Source organism: Cololabis saira, chromosome 10, assembly GCF_033807715.1.
Source record: "Cololabis saira isolate AMF1-May2022 chromosome 10, fColSai1.1, whole genome shotgun sequence".
Lineage (NCBI taxonomy): Eukaryota > Metazoa > Chordata > Actinopteri > Beloniformes > Belonidae > Cololabis > Cololabis saira.
In genome coordinates, this window is record NC_084596.1 from 33410872 (window position 1) to 33435491 (window position 24620).

At 39.6% G+C, this 24620-nt stretch overlaps 1 protein-coding gene across 5 annotated transcripts in view; it reads right to left on the reverse strand.

The window, feature by feature from the left end:
- The window catches only part of st3gal3b (ST3 beta-galactoside alpha-2,3-sialyltransferase 3b), a 53578-nt gene extending 30655 nt beyond the window's left edge, over positions 1 to 22923 (reverse strand). The window contains exons 1-6 of one of the 5 annotated variants that reach the window (XM_061732636.1): positions 22882 to 22923; positions 18380 to 18527; positions 8709 to 8780; positions 8196 to 8237; positions 6887 to 6929; positions 5710 to 5802 (exon numbers count right to left, since the gene is read on the reverse strand). In XM_061732636.1, coding sequence (XP_061588620.1) covers positions 5710 to 5802; positions 6887 to 6929; positions 8196 to 8237; positions 8709 to 8780; positions 18380 to 18488 — 359 coding nt within the window. In that variant the 5' untranslated portion in view covers positions 18489 to 18527; positions 22882 to 22923. Of the gene's footprint in view, positions 1 to 5709; positions 5803 to 6886; positions 6930 to 8195; positions 8238 to 8708; positions 8781 to 18379; positions 18528 to 20281; positions 20334 to 21058; positions 21473 to 22881 lie in introns of those variants that run through there. The other 4 variants (XM_061732634.1, XM_061732635.1, XM_061732637.1 and 1 more) reach the window with 4 other exon arrangements.
- Positions 22924 to 24620: the final 1697 nt, after the last annotated feature.

Below are 24620 nucleotides of genomic sequence, written 5' to 3' on the forward strand. Positions count from 1 at the left end.
AATAACTTTCATAAGAAAAGGATTTGGTGGAATATGTTCGAGTAGAACAATCTTGAGCCCTAAAGTTATTAATGCCACAACTGTTGCCTACACTCTGACAGTCTTTCTTAATTCCCTCTTTATTTTTAACATTTTTCATGATCCTTCTTCTTGATCCTTCTGCTTGAGCTTGGTTTTACTACATCTATCCCCAGTCGCCGTCTTCAAACATCATCTTCAAACATCACCCTCAGAATCCCTCATAGAGAAGGAGGTTAGAAACGGTAAAAATAAAAGACATGGCCCAGAAGCTGAATTTCTAATTTATGTAGAAAAAAACAAGCTTTTGATTGTTTTTAAGACATTCAAGGCCTGTTTAAAATATACATTAAATGCCATAATAGGTCACCTTTAAGTAAAAATGAATAAAGCAATGAAAGGCTTTGCCTAACTTTAGTTTCTAATTCACCTTTTGGTTTTAAGACAAATATAATAGTTTTTGTTTTCTATTTCTTCCATCTTCTCATTTTGGTTTTATTGCAGAAAAACAAAAACAAAAAACTAAGAAATCTCTCGAGCATCAATGACAAGGCATGCAAACTACGACGCTGTAAAATCAACTCAAAGTACTCTAAAATCCGCTCAATTTATTATCAACAATAATAATCCTGAGGAGTATTATTTATAGTTAATAACAGGGAGCCAATAAAGCCCTAATTTCGGTTTTTAAGGCTGAAGTACAGTGTTCCCTCCTCTATTGCGGTAGTTACGTTCCAGAATCCCGCGATAGGTGAAAATCCACGATTTAGCAATATCATAAGTACTGAGGCTGAGCTAGGGGGGGATGCTGTCCGCCTTACCGTCCTGCCTGAGATTGTGCAACACTAGTGAAAATCCCAGCTGTAAAAACCAATAAAAACACAATCACTATAAACCACTGATCTCCGGGATATAGCAAGGGTTCAGCGATAGAAAAGGTAGCGGCTGATTTGTACTATATATAAATCAGCCAAAATGAGTTTCAGTAAAACTCCTGTTAACCGTTTCTACTCTTTTTGCTCAATTTTACTTCCTTTGTTGCCCTCCAATCGTATCATCTCTCTAAATGAGTACCAAACACCTCCACTTTGGTCTCATCTGTCTTGAAACAACTACATAGGGAACATCTTTTAAAAATAAGTTTATTAAAAAAACTAATGCAATGGACATATTCACATATTTTTAGAAGATAATGTATTCTCTTAAATAATAAAAGTTCTTTTGGTTTTATTTTTATAACTAAATCGACAGTGGAGGAAGTTCTTGTCGCCATCCATCTAGTTGAGGCAAAACACACTGTTAAACAAACCAAGAAAATGGATTGAGGTTTGTGTCTAACATAATAAAATAATGCAGAACTCACATGAAGAACACAAAGCTTAAACTAGACCAGCCAGAAGACAGTCTTCTTGAAAAAAAACACCAGCTGAATCTGATAATTAAAAACTTGCTTGCGGCCTCCTTATCTTGTGTGATTATGGAAGTGTGTATGTGTTTCTTTTGATTAATAGCAGCTTCAAAAAAAATCAAAAGAATTCATTTCCTTTAAGTCACGCCTGTGACCTGAGCGCTGGGCTGCGTGCCACTTCTTCCAGAGGAGCTTTAGGATGGATGTGTTTTTATGACCTGCTGTAATACCTCGAGGGATGACAGCAGAGAGCAGGAGGAGACAGCTTTTTCTCCTTGTTGTTTCTCTTTCAATGTTTATATCTTACTCTATGGAAACATATTTTAAAGACAGTATGAACACCCACAGAACAGATTGTTAGGAGTGCCTAATGAAGATCTATGGAGACGATGCTGTGCGTGTTACACTCACCTGCCACTTTACTCGGTATACATCGGCTGTACCTAGTCAAGCGGCCAGGGAGTGTATATCAAGTATAATCAAAGAGATGTGGATTAGACTGCTCAGAACTGGACCAGATGCAACATAAATCTTACTGTGGGGCTGATGGCCAGCACCGAACAATAAATACACTCTCCCTCAGTTACCATAAACCAGTGGTTCCCAAAGTGGGGGTGGGAGGGGTGCAGAGCCATTGCAGGGGGGGGCGAGGTATGAATGAATGAATGCTCGGACACCGCTAGTATAATCAGGGCACCGCTTGCCAACAGGCATACCAGGAAAATGCTTGGAGCCCCGCGCCAGAAGGCTCTGGTGAGTCTCAACAGAGCAGCGACAATGAGAAGAATCTACAATGACAGTGGTCGGCCGGCGGAGAACGCCCTAGAGGGGCCCCGCCTCTACCTCTCGCTGCTGCTGCGTCTTACATAAGCAAACCTTATGTGAGCAGGTCTATAAAAAATGAAGAGAAGCTATCCATGTGGCAGAGAGAAATGAAAGAAAACAAACAGGAAGATGGAGAAATAAAAGCACCAATAAATTGGTGAGTAGTGCAGATAATACATAAGCTAATGCAGCTCAGAGCCGTCCGTCCTGCTCATGTTGAGCGTCACACTAAAACACCTGCAATCAACTTGTTTACTCGGCTAGCAGACTGAAAATAAATTAGCTGTTTTGGACAAAACTCTTCACTTCTTCAGCTGTCAAATAATAGCTGTGTAAGTTATTCATTGGCAAGAAATTTTGAGAATGTGCTACTAAGGTGCACTGATGGAAATAAGTGTATGTTGTGTGCCAGTGGTGTTTATATTTATTTTGAAACAAAACAAGTGTGCACTATTTAAATAAATAAAATGTGAGTTTTTCTTTCTCATTTTTTGCTAGTGTCAGATTATTCACTATATTAGGTTGATTCATTGGTTGGAGGGGCCCCCTGTGACCTCTGACCGGGCTGGTTTGATGGAGAGTTGTTCGTGTTTTTAAAACACATTTTGCACAGAGAGGCCTTTCATGAACAAAGCATGGACAGCAATGTTGAATATTTTTACACAATAAAAAAAGAAATAAAAAAAGAAACTTATTTCACTGAACAGTAAAAAATAATAATAATTCATATGAACCAAAGGGAGGCCGCACCAGAAGAGGTTTGGGAACCACTGGCAGAAACAAAGGACTTCCGAGCACAACAACTGATGTTTGGATCTGAGAAATCAGAAGAATACACAGAAGCAAACATGTCCTTTCCTCAGAAGGGATCTTGGACATCTCATTACCATAACACCACCATGGATTCACTGATATATGTGGCTCTGTGAAGCACAATGACTAAACATGGTTGACATTATTGCGGGAGCTTCCGGTTAGGTTCAACATCTTCCGAGCACCGTTAACGCCTTCTGATACCCTCATTAATCTCTAGCTTTAAAGCAATAGAGTGAAAACAGACTCAGAGGAGGCACTTATGTTTGACTTTCTCTCCTCCCCACACAGGCTGACAGGAGCATACACACTGAGAGACTTCTGTCTTACCAAAACAAATGGAGATTCATTAAACTTAAGACTTCTGAGGCCATAAGGAACTATAAATAACAAAAGGCCCGTGGCGAGTCACTGAGCTCTGACCAACAGTCGGCTGCTCACATCCTGACAATGCAGAGAGACAGGCGGCTGCTTCATGTTAAATAAAAAAGCGAGGGCTCCCAAAACGGCCAGAAGGCAGGGACGCATTGTGCTCATTTCCTTTTGTTAGGTCCATCTTTCACGTGCAATATTTTTATAACCGTGCCACTTCAAGTTCACTGCCAACACTTGATTTAGAGTTCCAATACAAACAGTTTCAGGGAAAGCAGAGTGGAGAGGGAGGTGTTTAAAATAAACTGGACTCGGCAGGGCAAGGGCCTCGAGAGAAGACAAACACGGAGGAAGCAGGAGATGATTAGAATGCGAGCCCCAGGACCTCACAGGTCTTCTCCAAACATCAACTATGGGCCTTCTGGATACACGTTACCAGGAATATCCAAATTAATTTGTTCTACCTCATAACTTTACATAGCAAGCAGAAATAAACAATGGCAACAAATGTTAATTGGATAATCTCCTTAAAACAAAGTCTCCAATAAATCGCAAACTAGAACTGTGCAGACTCAGCCATGCACACAAATACGAGCATGTAGACTGAACTCACACTGAATGCAGCATTAACTGCTCATTGACCGGTGTGTGACTGAGCAGAAGGTGGTAATAATCAGTGGGCTCCCTGGGGTGCTTCTTGTTGTACAGAACTTTGATCTGACACGTGCAGCTGATTAGAGGAAGTCATTGACGTATCGTCTCTCATATGAGCAGAAGGCAGAGCTGCAGAAGCGCTTCCTCAATCTTGTGCAGAGGCATGGCAACTGACAGCAAACACCGAAGCCCACAGTTGATTATATACACATTAATGCGTAGAAAAACACACAAGAGTCCAGCCGTTCAGTTTATGTTGTTGAACATATGCACGGCTAGTTCTGTTTAATGACCATCCGTATTCATTTTTCAGTCTTAATTATTAGGATACAAACAAGAAAATACAGCCAGAATTTAAGTTTGCATCTTAAAGAGATTGGGAAGTAACTACAGATGTCATCAAACTTTGATTAAAAACAACAAATCTAGAGCTGCATTACACTGTTGTATATTATAATAATATGAGATTTAAAGGAAAGTAAGACAAGATAATTTGTAGTAAAGGGCCATTGGCCAGGAAGTCAGGATTCTACATGACTGAAATGTATTTGTATGTGCCTTTCCTTTCTCATTGCTCATGTTTCCCCTTTTTCACATTGAACACTTCAGTGGGCCTCAGGTGGTAATTCTGTATCTATATAATGCAGTGCATCCAACAAAATTGCCATTTATAGAATATTTGTGCAGTTGAAAATCCAAATCTATGCTGGCCACCCAACCAGGCATGCACAAAATGGAAAATGTATGTTGAAAAATGACGATTCAAAGCAAGATAAGCATCGTGAATTTATAAGAGGAATGCAAGGTGTTCACAGGAGGAGACACATGCACAACTTGCTTGAAAACGGCCATTCGACCATAAACTCAAAGTAGAGAGACAATAACTGTGTTATTAAAACATTGTACTTTCTATTAAATACTTCAATTTTCTTTCAAATAATGAATGATTGCAAGTTGAATACATACGCAGTTAAACACCGATAATTTTTGCCATGCATCAAAAGTGCACCTTCAAAGGACTTGAAAATGGGGTAAGTGAATTTGTCCCCTAACTAGGTCAAGCACTCCTTGAAACGCAACTGGCTGTTGTTCATTAATGCGGAAAATTACTCTTGCTTAGCTTCAAGAATGCTAATGGGACAATGTCCTATAGATGAAGCTGAGATGGGCGGCACATGAAGGCCCAGAGGAAAAGAGCTCTTGATGAGTCAAGACAGGAAGTTGGTGTCACAATGGAGAAAGCCTCTAAAGGCTGTGTGATATGACAGGGGAACGTTGGGAGACCTTGTGTTCGGGTGACAAAGGTTCTATTGTGCAGCAGGGAGATTACAAGGACACAGTAAAGTTTTTGTGGTGGGGGACAAGATGATAAAACCACGATTGAAACCGAGCGAGATTGGACAGGAATGTGGGGGCTTCTGACTAAAATCCCTTAAGGCCTAGTTGACTTCATGAGTGACATCATGCATCTTGGTATGCTAAAGTAAGAGCTATCAACCAAATTAAAATATTTGTTTCTAAAGATCTTGATTACAAAAGGCCTAGAAGGAGTTAGCTCGCAACCAATCCACTTTCCACTTTCAAATTATGCACAGAAAACAAGGGAGAGCGCTGCTCACTTAGGATAGATGAGGGCCATCTTGTTTGCAGCATACTCTGGCTTGCACGCTCCTTCGCTGAGGTTGCCATACTTGTATGTCAAGTCCAGTGGCCTGTAAATCAACAGAGCAGGAGGAGATATTAATCAGACACATTGTGATTACTGATAATCAGTTATAATGACAAATTCAAAGCCTCAGAAACCCAACTTGTCAAACAATCTCTTGCAAAGACAGAGCTGTGGATTACTTAGGAAGTTGAAGACAGCAACAGAAAAGTTGTATCATCTGTGTGTGGCAAGACAAAGTAGTGAGAGCTCATTTAAACAATCACACCAGCAGCGCTAAGTCTAGAACCTCCCAGTTACCATCGGGATCATTAATAATCCGGTGTATGGCATGATTCTAGTTCAAATAAACACGGAGGACGGAGAGGGGCTGGGGTCTACGCACTATGTGAGGTCTAAAATCATATCCGACAGGGATTGTTTGCACGTAATGTGAAGCTGTCCTACGCTCATATACTATATTTCAGTTCTGCAGCCTGGCCTTTGTTTTGCTTACAGCTGGGAAGAAATTTGGTGGGAATGAAATCTAGGTGGGGACCTTTTCCATCAGTACAACTACCAGCAGGAATTAATTACCTATGTGACAGAGTAATTACTAGCTTTAAGATGAATTGCAACACGTTTGGTTTTGCTCCAGTGTTACAATTAATGACACTGTACATACATGGTAAGAAGCTGTGTTACATAAACGGAAACCATGTGAAATCCACCTTAAAAAAGTGTGTGTTGACAAAGACAAACATTTAGGGAGCCAAGGCGCTTATGGCAGCATATTATTTCTGCTTGCAGGGTAAAAGAGAAACAGAGTAAGTTGTTTGAAGTTGAGGTGACAGACCAGTTTAGGAAATGATACACATATCAAGTGATCTGCTGACAAGAAGTCAACTGCATAATGACCGACTGAACCGTGTCCTCGCCCCGACAAACACTAACAAAAACTCACTACACTTCAGTTCACACTAATTACTTGAATAATTACTCAGACCACCTATAGTATATGCACATTTGTCACCATTTACATTTGTTAAAAAGGTATGTTTATTGGCAAAAAAAATGTATTTAGATGAATTGGGTCAACCGCAACCTCTCATCTGCAAAGTTGAGCAGTTCTTAGGAAGAGATGTACTCACAGTTTTGTGTCCAGCTGCAGCAGGAAGCCCTGCTTATCATACACTGGAAAATAAAAACAAACATAAAAATAGGGATAAGTCGCCAAAGCTTGCCAATGAAAAGCATTGTTGCATATCTGGCAGCGACTTTTTATAGTCACCCAATTACAAGTATGGTCTCAGTAGCTGAAGTGGTAAACATGTACAGCTTTCACTGGGATAACAGTATGGCAAATGTCAAAGTAAAAGCATTAGGATTAAGGTTTCGTGATAAGCGAGGTTAGGGACAAGCCGGCCAAACAGTCTGCTGACATCAAAGCAAAATATATTAAAAAAAAGAGAACAAAGAAAAAGAAAATGTTAAAATAAGTTAGAGTCCACCTATGGACAGCCAATAGGTGCCTGATGAAGCATTGAGGAGCAAAGAAAACCAGGAGGAAGTATATCTGAGATGAAATTAAAAGTTTATTATGTGACGTGCCATTTCCAATTCTACAGAACTCTTGACATTTTTCAATATTACTTACAGTGTCTCATATATTTTTGTGAGAAAAATAATAGGAATTCATGTACATGATAGAGAATTAGGTTTACATAGACATTGGCATTAGTTGAGAGAGTAGGAACAGTGCAGTACCATCCTGCGGTTGTGGATCTTGTACTCAAGGTGAAGCTGAAGAACAGAGGTAAAGAAAAAGAACATGATAATGTGTGTGCATGACAGCTGATTAGGGAAGGATCCAGGCAATGCCTTCGAGAATGGTAACTTGCAAGAGGCAAGGCGAGTGATTAGGAGTGTATGCATCCAGTTTGTGCTGAGAAGCATAAAGCAGCCATGGGACAAGACGAGGCAACTTTGAAGAAAATGAAGCTGCAAGTTCGAACTGAAAGAAAAATGGTAAATGGTCTCCACGTGTCGAGCCCCTTATTACATTTTTCTATGTTCCACAAAACACTTTGGAAATGTTTGTCTCTGAAGAAACTTACTCTTGAGGACTGCTTCAGTGCCATTTGTTACTTGGCCACGACAACAGAGGGCAGTGTTGTATAACACCAGAGCTTCAGATTCCTCACTAACTCATGTATTGCAATAACTGTACTCGCTTTCAAAAATTGCTAAATAAATAAATGACATAAAAAAGCTTACCCTGTCAAGAACAGGCCTACTTGAAAAAGTGTATTTCTTAATGGAAAAATGGGCTACTTTCTTCACCCAAGTGGGGCATCTGAACTATTCCAACATTATAAAAAGGGTTTTGTCGTTTTTCTTTAAATGGTGGAAGGACAAAAAAGATGGGAAGGGATTCGGCTACTGGGGCCGCAGATGTACCTGAGCCTATTATACGTCCAACGCTGATGTCCGTTTCCATCTCTGAAACACAAAAGGATCATTTAACACCATCTGAGGTAAGTCTGTTGTGGCACAATTGGACTTGTAAATTAAGACAACTGTCAAACATTAAAAAATGTTAAAAAAGTAGAGGATTTCAACCAAACAAAAAAAAAAAAAAAAGAGGTTAGTGGCTTTTACTCCTTGGAGGAGGAATTATAACTGAGTCTCAATCTTTATTCAAAGGTGGAAAGCTCCAGTGAAGAAGAAAATTAAGAGCAGGAAGCCCCCATTGTGTTTGTTTGATTATTATGACAAAAGTACACTGAACGGTACCCACGTGAATGAATGAATTAAAAAAAAAGATGGATAAATGACATTCAACATCACACTGAATGTGAAAAGCTGTGAATGTTGATTAGCAGATTTTTTTTTATTTGGTGGGGAGGGGATTTAGTCACTTGCTTTACGGCAGTGACGCAGTATAAATGGGCAGAGTCTCTGTGCCTCTACCTGCAATTCTTTTCACTTCAGCACCTTTATTCAGACTCAGGACGACTACAGTTGTTTCTTCCGCTTCTCTCTCTGTAAACAAAAGGGGTTAACACCGAAAAAAGATCAACATGAGTGTACAGCTGTGGAAGCAACTACTCTCTACAACCAATAACCAGGTTCACAAGATTCACAATGAAATTCAAACGGATAGCAGCTTCAGCGAAACACAAACAGCAGCTGCACGTAACAACAGATATGCACAAATAAATGGAAGAGACACACCGACAAAAAGAAGCCAAACCTGAGGGTCTACGCTACATCTTCTGTGCATATTACATCAACGTTAAGAGCTAATACTTGTAAAGTGACCTACTATCATACTTTAACAGGAGAAAAATCCCCATGTCGGTTTCTTCAAAAGCTACAAACAAGAGTCCATGAAGAAGCCAGAGACAACAAAGTTCCTCTCTTTCTTTTTAAAACAATCTTTATGATGCCATTTGATGCAGATGCAAATAGTCAGGCGCAGCAAAAGTGCAAAGACGGCTCTCTGTACCGGTACAAGATATGCTCCTTATGACAAAATGACGGCAGAGCCGTGTGAACGTACACCTACACTGTACAAACTTGTGTTATTTTAATAATAACCTCCAAGTACAACACAAACTCCAGCTGCGAGGGCTCTGCTCTGCAGATCAAATTCCCCAATTAGTAGATTGGTAAACCTCCACTGATCCAGATGAAATTCTATAGGCGGCTCACTGCAGCTCCGAGATGAGGGAAGGTGATCCCGAATGCTGAAAACCAAGCTGGGGTCAAGAAGATTTAGGACAAGCTCCTTAAAAACAGCTGCAGAGTTCTCCGAGGAGATGTTCAATAAAGCACTGGAAAAAAATGTTTCTTACATTTAAAAAGAGTTTACAGCATGGCTCTTCAAATACTCTCCACATAGAGGATTAATCTCAAGAAAACTGCTGTTACTTGTAATAAAAACTAGTTACAGGTAGGTACAGCAGTTAAGAACTACGGTAGTATGAAATTATGTGTGCTTCAGGTGAAATGGAAACACTATCAGTATCTAATGAATGCACAGATGTGGACAAGGTTGCTGAAAGCTTTACAGCTCAGTGAAAGAAGTCTACACCCCCCATGAGAAACGATTTAACCGAAATCAACCGTCATGTATACCTGCATGACTTCAGTATGGGACAGAATAAACCAACAAAAGCAGCTCATGTTCATTTTACAACAATATTCATCATTCATGTTTCCAATAAACGCTTTAAGCTTAAATTAGTATTAAAAGTTCACATGTTATCTGCTCATGTAGAGAGAAACATTGTTAGTGTGTAGTCTTGCTTTCGCTTTGTGCGTCACACCAAACATGGACCGGAGCAAGCGAAGGACAGGATGGTCCAAGGAGCTGAGAAACACCATTCTGTTTCAGCGCACGTTAAAAGTAAAGGCTGTAAGAACATGTTCCTGTGACTAGAGCTGCAAGTTTCATGAGGTTTAAAGTCCAAGGGACTGCAGCCAACTTCCCTAGATGTGGTTGCAAGAATAGATGCAAGTCCAAGGTGGTCCAAGAAGATAAACCGAGAGCAAAGGGACATGTAGAAAGGCAGTCTAGCTGGACTCCAAGGTCAAGGTTCATTTCTGTCTCACCACACCCCCCGATGCCTTTGGAGCAACTGTGAGCTCCATGAAAGGAAACTGAGGAGGTCTTTACTGTAGAACATAAAAAGCGAGACACACAGATACCCAGACTTTTCTTTGCTTGTCGACAAGCCAAAGTGCTTATGGGAGAATGTCCTCTGGGCTGAAGAGACGAAACTGGACCAAGTTTGGCAAGTTATATCAGGCCCATGTTCACAGAGAGAAAGATCAAAATGAAGCTTTCAAAGAAAATAAAACTCTACCTTCTAAGAACAGAAGGAGCTTCGGTTATGTTTTGTGGCTGCTTTCCTGCATCTCTCCTGAATCTGTGCAAAACACAAGACCCAAGACTTCAGACAACAGAACGCTTGACTAGTAGCTTGAAGAGGCCACGGTGAAAAACACATTAAATATCGCTGGAAAAATGGTAGAAAAGCGGCCTTTAAACCTCACGCGGTTAGAGCGGTTTGCTCAGAAAAGCCACCTCCTGCAGAAGTCAGCCCACGCTGACACAGGCGTTAACCGTGACTGAACGTTATGATAACTACAGATAACTAACTCATCTACAGTAGACCAGAGAGCTGCTCTGCACATCTGTCCTCACAGATGGATGTTATCTGCAGCTGAAGCTGGAGAGGAGAAATAACGAGGAAAAACAAGTGTGTCTGAGGTTATGTGAACAAGTTTAAAACGGTATCGTTGAACTTTAGCTGACCTGATCACTACGTTTTTGTCCAAATCTACTGACAATTCAAAATAAAGAAAAGAAAAAGCATCCATTTAAATCTCGTCATGTTTAATAACTGTTGACAGGTAGTACAAAATTGAAACGTCATGTTTGCGTATTTTGCTTTAAATTTAAAAATAGCAATTAAAAGTACTGACACCAGCAAGCAGTTAAAAGTGTGTGTGTTGCTAGACTTGTATTCCTAGAATCTGTTGGAGATTAAACTTCAACTCAGACATATTAAACTTTCTTCATAGACAGCGCATCTTTTTTTCAGTGACAGCTTGTGAATAAAACCCTCCAGTCCCTGGGCCTCCTCCCAGACGCTGCTGAGCATTTACACAGCCACATTAAATGTGGCTGACTTTGCTACAGTTTATGAATCAAAACGTTTCCAGATCAACATGACGGGAGTGTTGCAAGATGACAGGCTCAGCTGATCCACCGTTAACCCGCTGGAAACCAAAAGAATGCAACGATGTCACCACATCCAAAAGTCTCCTCCATTTCCGTCAAACCAACTCAAAGTAGCCTCTCGGTCCAACCCTGGCTCTTCACCCGCTTTTAATGCGATTCATCCTCGTCACTGCCGGAGAAAACGACATCATCTTCCACAACCGTCGAGTAAACCCCACTTACCCATGCACCTTTCCACATGCTCGTACACTCACTTGCTGTTCAGTCAGGAGGGACACACAGCTGAATAATGAAAGGCAGCGATCAAAAACCAAAATCCTTCTAAAACAATGCTCAAACTTTACAACTAATTGGAGACAGCATTCCTACATAAACCAAAATTAAACTATTTGGGGAGCACAAGTTTAAATTAAACTATCAGTCCTGCTCGAAATGCCTACATTGAAGACTAGTGCTTTGATTATATTATCAGAATAAATGATTCAATGTCGAAGTCATGTGCTTATCTGCTTCCTACCGGGTAGGAAGCAGATAAGTTTTTAATTTGATACCTTTAAAATCTTAAAGACTTGCTATTTTTTATTTACAAACACAATGGAAAAAAACAATACAATTTAACAATAGAAAACGGAGGAAATTAACGACCTACAAGGTTAAACATTTCTTTTTTTCTGTATAATTTGTTAACTTGGTGTGTTATGTACATTTAGCTTTTAATCTAAGTTTCATTTAATGCTCATTAAGTCAGACTTAAATACTTTATTTAGCCCCCCAAAAATTATACTGTCTGGTTGCAGCCAGTTCATCTTTCTGTGTTATAAAGTCATAATGAAATACAACGCAATCGTACGTTTAGCAATCATAACTGGGCACCGAAAAACCTTAACAGGAGACCTCTAACTGAAAAGTTGACCAAATCATCTTTTTATTCTTTCATTATTTTTCACAACATGGAAACAAATCATTCAAGGAAGCACAAAGTTGGGAGGGTTGGGATTTACTGTAAGCACCTGAACACGTCTCCAAAAACACAGCAGTGAAATACTTCAGCTGCATCCCAACGTGTTCACGCACAACAGGCCGTTGGGGTTTAGACACAGCGAGACGTATTTCAACACAGCTGAACATGTTTGACACCGTTTGCAATGAAATAGCCAACGGGCCGTTGTGAGGTAACGATATCTCCAATTTTAAACCACGATAACGGAGGTTTACTTATCAAACAACTACAACTGAGAAGTCAACTATAAACTTGTTGTATAAATAGTCAATAATAACAGATATTGTTAAGGAACTATTCTGGATACTAATAAATAAGATCAAGAAAAAAAAAAAAAAAAGACGACAAATCAGAAATATCTGGTTAATGTGCAAACAGCCGCAGGTCAAACCAGGTCTCAGCCTGCTGTTAAAGCACCTCAAACGTACACACAGATTACAAAGAAACCTGTTTATTAATCAGTAAAGGGCATCGTTTTCATTTTATACAAACATTTTCAACGGTAATCATTCCATTCTCTTCATTTACTTATTCACTCCCAGCCATGTTTAACACACTGGTACTATCTGTACGCTTCATTACTTATACTCTAATTAATACTAGATTAGATCTGATCTTTTCATCCTTACAGCACACAGGGACCTAGTTCCATGCTCCAAAGTAATCTGGTATGACAGATCTTACGTCATCACTGATAAAACTCTTGAAAAGAACATTAGTAAAGTAACACCAGCTCTCCTACTATTTCCATTTCATTTTATTTTCTGAGAAAAGCAGGAAAAGTGTTGAACATGTTGCAGTTGAACATGTTCAACTGCTTTCAATGACACCGAGACTAAAACAAACCTTCTCAGTTATCTAATGTGCTTCCAATATGATGTTTTGTTGAGTTGCAGTAAAAAGCTGAATTCAATGGCTTGAAAAATGCTAAACATGATATCATACAAACAAATGCACTTCAGACAGCAAGTCTGTGCCAAAGCACTTAAATGTGTCTCCCTCGTGCCAGACACGGCTTCCTGTTTTCCAGGTCATCCCAGAGTATGTTTAGAGGTCACACTAAAGTTAAAGGGAAAGTGTCTAGCTCCCTCTGCTGGCCTTGAACAGCTGATTCAGGGAGTTGGTATAAAGTTTTCCAAAGCCCTTCTTAAGAGCCTCCTGAGCCCGGCACGTCCAGGTACCAACATCACAACTTCTCTAAATATACTTTAAAACTAAACAAGGAACTTACATAGACGTGACTCAACACCTGAACACCACAGGGTAGTTTTTGGGTTTGGTTTTTCATTGGGACGTGGCCAACGTTCCTTTCCAGCATGTTATTAAGGGCAGAGTGCAGCACTTTCAGGTTGGGTGTGTAAACTTTAATTAATACTTGTTATTACACCCTGCGCTCCAAAGCAGAAAAAAAAGAAAGTTAAAAACATGATCTGAAAAGACATATGGCTCATTTTAGGCTACAAAATCTTCAGTTGGTTGACTGTTTTACTGTTAATACTACGCAACTCGCTGTCTTGCAATCAAGAGTTGAAGTTGTTGTTTGCACTACGATGGTTTACGGGAGGGTGGCACCCTATTCAATCTGACAGCGATTCATTCACCCACATGTTCCTTAAAATACACAGCAAAACAGGAACTACCATGCCCCGAAACAGGACAGCATTATTTTAAAATGTTCAAAGAGAGGAAAGGATCCATGCAAACTCTGTGTGATCATTTGTCTTGGAACATGTGCACAAATATAATGGTCTTTAATTACACCAAAGTGCTTCACAGCAGGATATACATAAAAAGGATGATAAGTAAGAACAATCAGAACAATGAAAGAACAGGGAAAAACAATAAAATACAACAGAATCTAATAAGATAAAGTGTCATCACACTACTGGGTGTTAAAAGCCACCCTGAATAAGGGTTTTTAGCCTAGATTTGAAGATGCCGAGGTCAGAAATAAGCCGCATCTCGGCGGGGAGCTTCTTCCTGAGCCTGGGGGCGGCAACGGAAAAGGCTCGGTCACCCCAGTGTTTACATTTTGACCTCGGGACTTCCAGCAAAAGTTGATTTGTTGACCTACCGGGATTACAGACGGTTAAAAGCTCAGATAGATACAAGGGTGAAAGGCCATTAAGAGCTTTAAAAACGGACATCAAAAGTTTAAAATCAATCCTGTAAAAGGACAGGAAGCCAATGAAGGGAGTCAAGGGCAGGAGCGGTGTGGATAACATGTTGGTTAAAAGACGGGAAGATGCATTTTGCACCAGTTGAAGGGGACTAAGAGACGACTGGGAGACTCCAACATAAAGTGTATTGCAACAGTCTAACCGTGAGTTAATTAGGGCATGGATGGCCTTTTCCAGGTCATGTCCACTTAGAAACATTTTAAGAGCAAACACAAACATGCATAGGGGTACAGATGAGCATACACGTGCCGCTGGGATTTTTCTGTGCAACACATATCAGAAACTGGTGGAGGGGATCAATGTGGTACATTTGTCATCACTGGAAAATGCATTGTTCAGTCCACAGTCTTGTATGTTTGAGGCTATAACACGTTCTACCTTTCTGGGTTGAACTGAACTTTTTATGAATTGAACTTAAGAAAATCTGCAATAGTGCGTCTATGCCCTTCACAAGACTGTTGAGCCTGCAGGGTTTAGTAGTGGTGAAGAGCAAGAATAAGGACTTAAACACGAGAGCTAAACCACATTCTGTAATTTGCATATCATCTACAACCACGTATAAATAAAAGTATTTTACGATTAACATTTAATGTAACTTCATATATGGTGAGATATATTTTCTGATAAGTATTGATCAAGAATCTCCATCAAAGAAGATGTATTCATTTTGGTATCTACACAGTTATGAAATAGTATTTGCCCCCTTACAGACTTTTTGCCACACCAGTCATCAAACAAATTTGATTATCAAAGACAACCCGAGTAATACAAAATACAGTTTTTAAACTGTAACTGTGAGTAACCGAATGTTTTGGAGAGCTGAGTTCAATTTCTCATAGCCACACTTAGACCTGATTAGTGTCAGAGCTGCAGAATCAAGAAATCACGTCAACAGAAACCGTCTGACAACACGACGTAAGCTAAAATATGTATAAAAGCAACACATTATGTCCCGATCTGAAGAAAGTCAATAACAGATAAGAAACAAAGTCACTGGCAGCGTTCTGGAAAGGGCTGCAGACTCATCTCTAAGGCTTTGGGACTCGAGCGAACCACAGTGAGAGTCAGTTTCCACAAATGGAGAAAACATGACAGTATTTTCCCGGGACTGGCCAGCCTACCACAATTACTCCAAGGCTGCACCAACGACTCATCCAGGAGGCCACAAAAGAACCCAGAACAACATCTCAAGTACTGAAGGCTCACATGCATCAGTTAATGTTCACGATTCAGCAATAGGAACAAGACGGGGCAAAAATGGCATCCATGGCGGTTTTGAGTTTCACATCAAAAACTAATGGTGGAACACAAAGGCCAATCTCACATTTGCCAAAACACATCTTGATGATCACCAAGACTTATTCACCAAGAATATTCTGTGAGTTTATGAGACTAAAGTGGGACTTTTTGGCAGGTGTGTGTCATCTGGGTTATATCTGACGTAAAAACTACCACAGCATTTCAGGTAGAAAACATCATAACAGTGAAACATGGTGGCGGTAGGTTGGTGGTCTGGGGCTGCTTCAGGACCTGGATTACTTGCTGTAATTGATGAATTCTGGTCTCTACCAGAAAATCCTGCAGGAGAATCTTTAGCTGCGAGTTTGTGACATTAAGCTCAAGCACATTTGGGTTATTCATCAGAAGCGTGATCTGACCCTGGCTCTGTCCCCAGAGCCATTGAACCGTTCAATGCTTCACTCAAGAGAGGAAGAGACATAGACTTCTCTGCTTAGTCTGTCAGCCTCTCCACCCTCGCCATGTGTGCTTATTTGCACCATCACCGTGACACTCACCCTCATAGAGCACCTTACCATGCACACAGAATCACAGGCTCAGTCCTGGTACCGTCACTGCAAGCACCTCATTGTTTTTTAATCACCCTTAAGCACACTATGTGGATATTTGATTGAGTTTTATTTAGTATTTTTTTTATCTTTTACTGTCTTTATGGTTCAGCTGTGTTCTTTTATATTTATATACCTTTATTACTTTTGCTGCTTTAAGTGCATGTTGTATGTGCATACGTCTGTATGCTACAGAGACTTTGAATTTCCCTTTGGGGATCAATAACGTATCCATATATCTATTTATCCATCTATCTGACGCACATCAGGAAGTCCATCTCAAATTGGCTAAACAAGAAAAAGAGGGACTTTTTGGAGTTGGCTAGACAAAATTCAGACTTAAATAAGACCGAGACCTTCAACAAGCCGTTCATGCTCAAAAATGTTCCAACGTTGCAGAATTAAAACAATTCTGCAAAGAGGAGTTGCCCTAAATTTCTCCACGGCAATGTGAACATTTCATTACAAGTTACTGTCACTCCAAGAGTGGCGCAACCAGTTATTAGGTTTTACGGGGAAATAACTCTCAAACCATGTTGGTTTGGATAGCTTTTTATCTCTTCATAACTGAAATTATAATTTAAAAACCTCATTTGCTCAGGTTGTCTTAATTATCATTTGTTTTTTATAATAATTTTTATTATCTGAACCATGCATCTGTAATATTTTAAGAAGGTGAACAAATATTTTTTAACAGAACATTATTTTTATACATTTTTTAAATTGGGACGCTGTGTAACATTGAAATAAAAACAGAATGTGATGATTTGCAGATCTCATAAACTCAAATGTCACTCCCAGCAGAGCATAAAGGACATATCAGATGATGAAACTGAGACATTTTGGCATTTCATGGAAAACATTAGGTTGCCCTGAAACTGGTGGCAGCAACACATCACACAAAAAGCTGTAACGGGGCAACAGACAGCTGGAAAGGTTATTAGCACAAACCGAAAACAACTGGAGGAGCATTTGACAGCTAATTAGGTTCATCTGCAACAGGCTAATCACATAACAGGATATAAAAGAAGCATTTCTATTCTATGTTGTTTATGTTTTATTAGGGAATAAAATATGGAACTTTTTTGGAAGGCTTTAAAAAAGAAATTAAAAAAATTCTTACATAATTCATAAAGAGTTGCTTGCTCACATTGTGCTATGGAACATTGTCTCAATAAATGTTTACATTGCCAAACCCTTTCCTTGGGCTTTTCCCTTCCTAACAGTGATCTCACACCATGGGTTGATCTTTCACTGCCTGTTGCTTGAATGTTGCTTGTCGGCTTCAGTTATTTGGCACATATATAATATATATATATATATTATATGGGCATCTTCAATGCCTAAACAGTGTGTTGGCAAGTGTTTTTTTTTTTTTTTTTTTTTTTTTTTTATATTTTTATAATAGGAGCGCCGACAAACATTGACAAAACAAAACAAGAAGAAAAAAACTTGGCAAGTGTTTTTATGAGTCTCTGTTATTCACACATTTACATAAAGGGCTGATAGCTATAGACAACACACTGATATGCAATCATATCAGTGAGTTGTGATTACGTCCCAGCAACACCCGGAGTTCCAGTGAAATGAATGAAGATCCGATTTCATATCAGTTATAAAAACATGCAGGCAGGGATACTAATTTTTCTAGCAGTGTGTCAATAAAATGAAGGAAATTAAACCAGTATGGGTAATCAGCAGTCCGCACACAGAAGCAAAGTGCACAACAAACACAGACATCAGACTGATTTTCACAACAGAAACAGATCAAACATGGTAGGTCTTAAAAAAAAACGATGTTTGATGGATGGATAGATGAAAAAATAAAAAGAAATATCAGTCATTCCAGAAATGTGACTTACGAGGTTTCTGGCCCCATACGTGCAGATGCAGTTTCCCTGAAGAGTAGTAAATAAAGCCCAGGACCAGCATGGGACACAGGACAAACAGCAGCTTATGTCTGGGCTTCATGGTCTTCAGTCATTCACATGGCACCATCCAGTTGATCAGCTGTAGTCACAAAGGCAGAGAAGGAAATTTAAACAAATCACTCTTTTTTTCCTCACCTTCAATGTACGGCTTTCGTGAAGCCCTGTTGATACAAACGCTGCAGAATGTCTCCCATGGCTTTAAAGTATTTGAATCAATTTCCATCTGAGCATTTTCGTGTCACCCTGAGAACTTCGGAAGAGAAATGCAAATGAATCCCGGAGTCGTCGTAGCACAGCCTGTCAAAGCTGAGCTAAACTCACATAATTTAACCCCCCACCCCTCCAAAGAAAATACCCACATATCTAATAAAATCGATATTCTGCATGAGGTAACCTGTCTTCCTGTAAAATGAAGATCCAAGTCCCAACATGATCAGTGTTGGCTCCCTGTGGTGATACTGCAGACACCATCTTGTCAAACATTCAAAACATGGTATTGCTTAATTAAAGTAAGTCCTAATTCTGAAGCTCCATCTGATAAAACAGCAACGCAGTCCCATTGGCCCTCGTCTTATCAGTGGGTTCAGGGGAAAAAAAACAACTAATTTTCATGTTTTAGAAAGCATTTACTTAATGGTATAGCCAACATTATGGCTATACAAATGGCAAATGCAAATAATGCATAAAGCTAAATTACAGTTACTCCCTGTCTGTGTACAACAGTTTTTCTCAATACATGAGTCAAAATATAATTTGCGTGATGTTTGTAAATTTGTTGTACAAAAAGCTAGAAAAAGAGACTAAAAGAAGATGTATATCTGTTGTGGGAGTTAAACTATGGAATGACACTAACCTAGATTTACGAATGTGCAGCTCATTTTCAGTTTACAAAAAAAAGATTTGTAGAGCAATCTTTGAAAGCTACAATTGTTAGTGTTTATTTGTTTTGTTATTACAATACATTTAAATACTGGTAACCTTATTTGTTTCTTTTTTTCTGTTTCTTTTTCTGGGTTGGTTTGGCTTAATTTTGTTTTGTTTGTTCGCTTGTTTGTCAGTAGTTGTTGTTTCTTTAGTGTAAGTTTGTTTGTTTTTTACATTGAAATAATTCTGGATAGCTTATTTTGGTATGTAGGACAGGCATTAATATACAGGACTGTCTCAGAAAATTAGAATATTGTGATAAAGTTCTTTATTTTCTGTAATGCAATTAAAAAAACAAAAATGTCATACATTCTGGATTCATTACAAATCAACTGAAATATTGAAAGCCTTTTATTATTTTAATATTGCTGATTAAGGTTTACAGTTTAAGATTAAAATTCCCAGAATATTCAAATTTTTTGAGATAGGATATTTGAGTTTCTTAAGCTGTAAGCCATGATCAGCAATATTAAAATAATAAAAGGCTTGCAATATTTCAGTTGATTTGTAATGAATCCAGAATGTATGACATTTTTGCATTACAGAAAATAAAGGACTTTATCACAATATTCTAATTTTCTGAGACAGTCCTGTAAAGACTATGCTTCTGCTTGTGTGTTTTCAGTCACTATTTTGTCGATAATGTTTGTGTTAATAATGCTTGTAGTGTGATGTGACTGAATAAAGAATTTCAAATCAATCAATCAACATTAATATTAATCCACCAGCGCAGGTCGCAAGTGTACTCAAAACAGACATTTAACACAATTAATAAACGGGTCACAGCTGTGATTGGTGATGAAATGATTACTCATAATGAATAAAATTAAATAACATTAGAGATGTGAAATCCAGCGTGGGTATTTAACATAGACTATAATGATATATTGAATTAAATACTGTATTTACCGTATTAAATGAAACACCGAGAGCGTCAACCAGCACATCCGCTACACGAGTCTCCATGCAGGAAATAACGGGACTTTCCGCTCTCCTTTCTCCTATTTCAACCTGATTCTGTTGGTTTTCATTTCTAGTAATAATAGTAGTTGAATTGGGCGAGCTGGTAAACGGTGTCTTGACCCAACTTTGCCAGCTTAGGCCGACCTAACGGAACTTTGTGGGGAACAAGTCAGTCAGTCGCAGGTTGTGGCTTGTTACTGACGTTTCTTCACTACAAAACAGGATAAAAAAAGGGGAATTTCAGTAAAAAACAAAAAAACTGTTAGATAAATAACCCCAAAGACGGAGCGAGGGGCAGCTGCAGCGCCCCGGGAAGCCTGATTTATGGTTCTGCGTTACACCGACGCAGAGCCTACGGCGTATGGTACCGCGGTACCATACGCCGTAGGCGCTGCGTCGATTTAACGCGGAAGCATAAATCAGCCTTTAGCTGTGGTTAGCCGCCGCTGCTAGCGAGGCTGGTGCCTGCAGCAGGCCTGCTGCTATACCAGTCCTGGGGGGGGGACAAACCTCCCCACTCCGAACACCCTGAACCAGAACCAGCCAGGACCAGGACCAGCCTGGTCCAGACCCATCTACACCCCCGGTACCGACCCTGCAAACCCAGCCCAAGCTGCCAGCAGCAGCAGCTTCACTTCCCTCCACTAAAACACTGCGCAGCCACGTCTCCTTCTCCCTGCACCTCCACACATGCAAGTATGCAGCATTAAAGCATGTATTTACCTCTCTTTTCCTTATAGTCCTTGGGGGGTCAGTCAGAAGCAGCAATACCTCAAACAGAACACGGTATGGGTCGGTGAAACGGTCGCATCCTCCCTGCTCTCCAAGACATGTTGATGGAGTGTGTTGTTAAAGTGTCGACCTAAAGCAGCAGAAACCTCCTCTAGTCTCTGCCTTCCTCTAGTTCACATCCACACTGAAGAACGGCCAGCTCTCCAACATCAACATGGTCATGAGGAGCAGGCTCAAGACTCCACCAGGACGTGCTGTTTCAAGTCACATGAGGTGTCTGTGTCTAGGATGATGATGCCCCCTCCTGTTCTAGGAGAGTTAAGATGAATGCAGCTTTTCATCTGCTTTTTCACGAGATGCTTCCCTCTGCTCGTCGCCCTCAACAGCATTTGCTTGATTGCACGTAAACAGCCAATCTAGACATGTGGATCCCCACCAGCTGACTGTGATAGTCCTGGCTCAGCAGCAGTAATGGGGATCTGGTAACGTATAGCCCTGGCTGACCTGCTTGCCCCCCCACGGTGATGGTATGTGCTTGGCCAGCATTGTTTTTTGATTCACTGTTCACTGAAGTGTCATCTGTTCATTTCACCCTGTTGTGAGAGTCAGTCGTCTATAGTCCGACAGCTCTTCAGCACAACAGAACTTTAGTCTATGAATTATTATTTTATTTTATTTTATTTTGTGTTCGACAACCAAAAAGAGGTGAATTTAATAGGAAATGTTACAGCCGAGGGTATTCCTCAGGGTTTTCTGCAGAGGTGTCAAAAGTATTCACATTCATTACTCAGGTAGAAGTATAGATACTAGAGTTTAAAAATACTCCTGTAGAAGTTGAAGTATCAACTCAAGTTTTTTACTCAAGTAAAAGTATAAAAGTACTGGTTTCAAAACTACTTAAAGTATAAAAGTAAAAGTAATGTAAGGGGGAAAAAAACCATTGAAAATGAATGCATCTTAGTATAATGCAAATATATTAAAAAACCATATATGTGTACTATTGAGCATTAACATGTGTTTCAGAGAGCAGAAGATATGATGACTAGTTGCCTATAAGTATTGTAATGGTGCAAAAAGTCAAACTTCAGAGGCATGTTATCATTTATCCTAACCTTTATTGGAATGTACATCCAAGTTTAGTTGCAGGAATCTGAGGGAACGGATGTAAGAACAAAACTGGACAAGAACATCTGAAACAACCACAACCAAATTCACTCTATCCGGATGGAGCAATTTAACTGGATAGTTTTTGTTTAAAGGCCGAAATGAAATAGAGTAACAAAGCTGTTTTTAAAATGTAAGGAGTAAAAAGTACAGATAATTGCGTGAAAATGTAAGGAGTAAAAGTAAAAAGTCGTCTGAAAAATAATTACTCCAGTGAAGTATAGATAACCAAAATTTCTACTTACCGGTAAGTAAGGTAACAAAGTATTTGTACTTCGTTACTTGACACCTCTGGTTTTCTGTCATGTTAGACAATATTTGTCGAAGCAACATCCAAGAAAACTCTCACAGTGTAAAGTTTAATTTTAGAAAGTAAAACCTTCCAGCCTTTTACTAATAACGATAGAAACATAAACATGGTTATACTGTATTTAGGTCACCTCATGCTGTTTATGGTAGCACATTCAATGCTGTATCTAATAACTTTGTATCGGAGGCAAACGTCAAAACAACCATGCAATTTTTTTTTAATTAATCTAATATTATACTCTTTTGAAATTAACATATAAACACATATAACTGTTTTCCAATATTTAAATACAATTCATAGTAAAACAAGAAAGAGAGGAGAGGCGGTGGGAAATACGTACCCTGAACCTGTCCTGAAGGTGGACACAAAGTAGACCGGACACTAATGACAAGCTCCAAGAGTTAAAGGTAATGATTTACAGAAACGGCTAACTTGTACTCTGCTTTTTATGGGGTTATTTGCAGACAAATAAACCAGTATTTGATTCCCAGTAGACAGATCAGATGATCAAACTGAGACATCTAGCCTTTTCATGGATGATATTAGCTCATTTTGAATTTGATGGCAGCAACATATCTCCAAAAAGATGAAAAGGGGGCAACAAAAGGCTGGAAAAGTTAATGGCACAAATCAGAAACAAAAGGAGGAGCATTTGAAAACTAATTAGATTAACTGGCAACAAGTCAGTAACATGAGCAGGTGTAACAGGAGATTTTCAGAGGCAGAGCCTCAGAGATTCACCAGTCTGTGATCAACTTTATCAGGAAAATGTTCCTCAATGTATTTTGGGAAGACTTTAAAAATCCCACCATCTACAGTGAATAATATAGTAAAACGATTCAGAGAGTGTCTGTGCTCAAGGGACAAAGCTGAAGGTCAAAAACTGGATGCTCGTGATCTTTGAGCCCTCAGGCACCACTATACTAAAACAGTCATGCATTAAAAACAGGCTTGATTCCCTACTGGAGATCACTGCATGGGTTCTGAAACACTTCCAGAGATCTCTAAACGCAGTTCACAGAGCAATCCACAAATGTAACTTATAGCTCTAACATGCAAAAGAGAATCCATATCCATACATGATCCAGAAATGCCACCGTCTTATCCGGACCAAAGCTCATTTAAAATGTTACAATTTAAAAAAAAAAAAGATGGAAAACTGTCATGTGGTTGGATGAATGAGAATTTGAAATTCTTTTTGGAAAGCGTGGATGCCGTGTCCTGCAGACGACAGCAGAGAGGAACCATTCAGCTTGGTTCAAAAACCTGCATCTCTAACGATATGGTGTTATATTAGTGGCTAGCTTCCAAATCTGGAAAGGCAGCATCCATATGGAAAAGTACATGGAGATTTCAGAGCAACATGCTCCCATCCAGGCAACGTCTTTTTCAGGAAAGGCCTTGCATATTTCAGCAAGACAACGCTAAACCACATACTGCATCCATCACAGCAGGAGAAGACTCCAGGTGCTGAACTTGTCCACCTGCAGTCTAGACCCTTCACCAATAGAAGACATTTGGCGCTCATGAAATGAAAAATCTAGTAATGAAGGCCCAGGACTGTTGGGCGGCTAGAAGTGGAAATATTCTGTTGGTAATAAAACTCTTTCTTGAAGTTGTACATGATCCCTGCGGGCTTTGCATGAAGTCCTTAATCCCAGTCGAGCTCTCACTGAATCAAACGGCTGCTTACTAAAGAATGTTATGTGATGGAAAATCCATACCCTGGTCCCTTGTACCTGCTCAGGTTACCCTGGTTATTAGGTTTTCCTTGTAGACCTCACATCTCTTTTGTGCACTGACATTCACAAGGCCTTCCATACTGCATTAGCTGTTGCTGGGCTAAAAGCCAAGGCGGCAGAAAGGAGGAAGCACCCGTCTTTTGTTTTTACCCTGCAAAGAGTGTGGCCAAGTATCACACCAATCTATTAATATTGAATCAAGCGGGGAACAGAATCCGGTCACGCACAGTTCTCCGCTCAGGGTCAGGAGATATGGATGACTCGAGAGAATACAGTAAGCAAACACTGAGGAAAACACAGGCACAAACACTCATACTCACGGAAACATATGTATTCT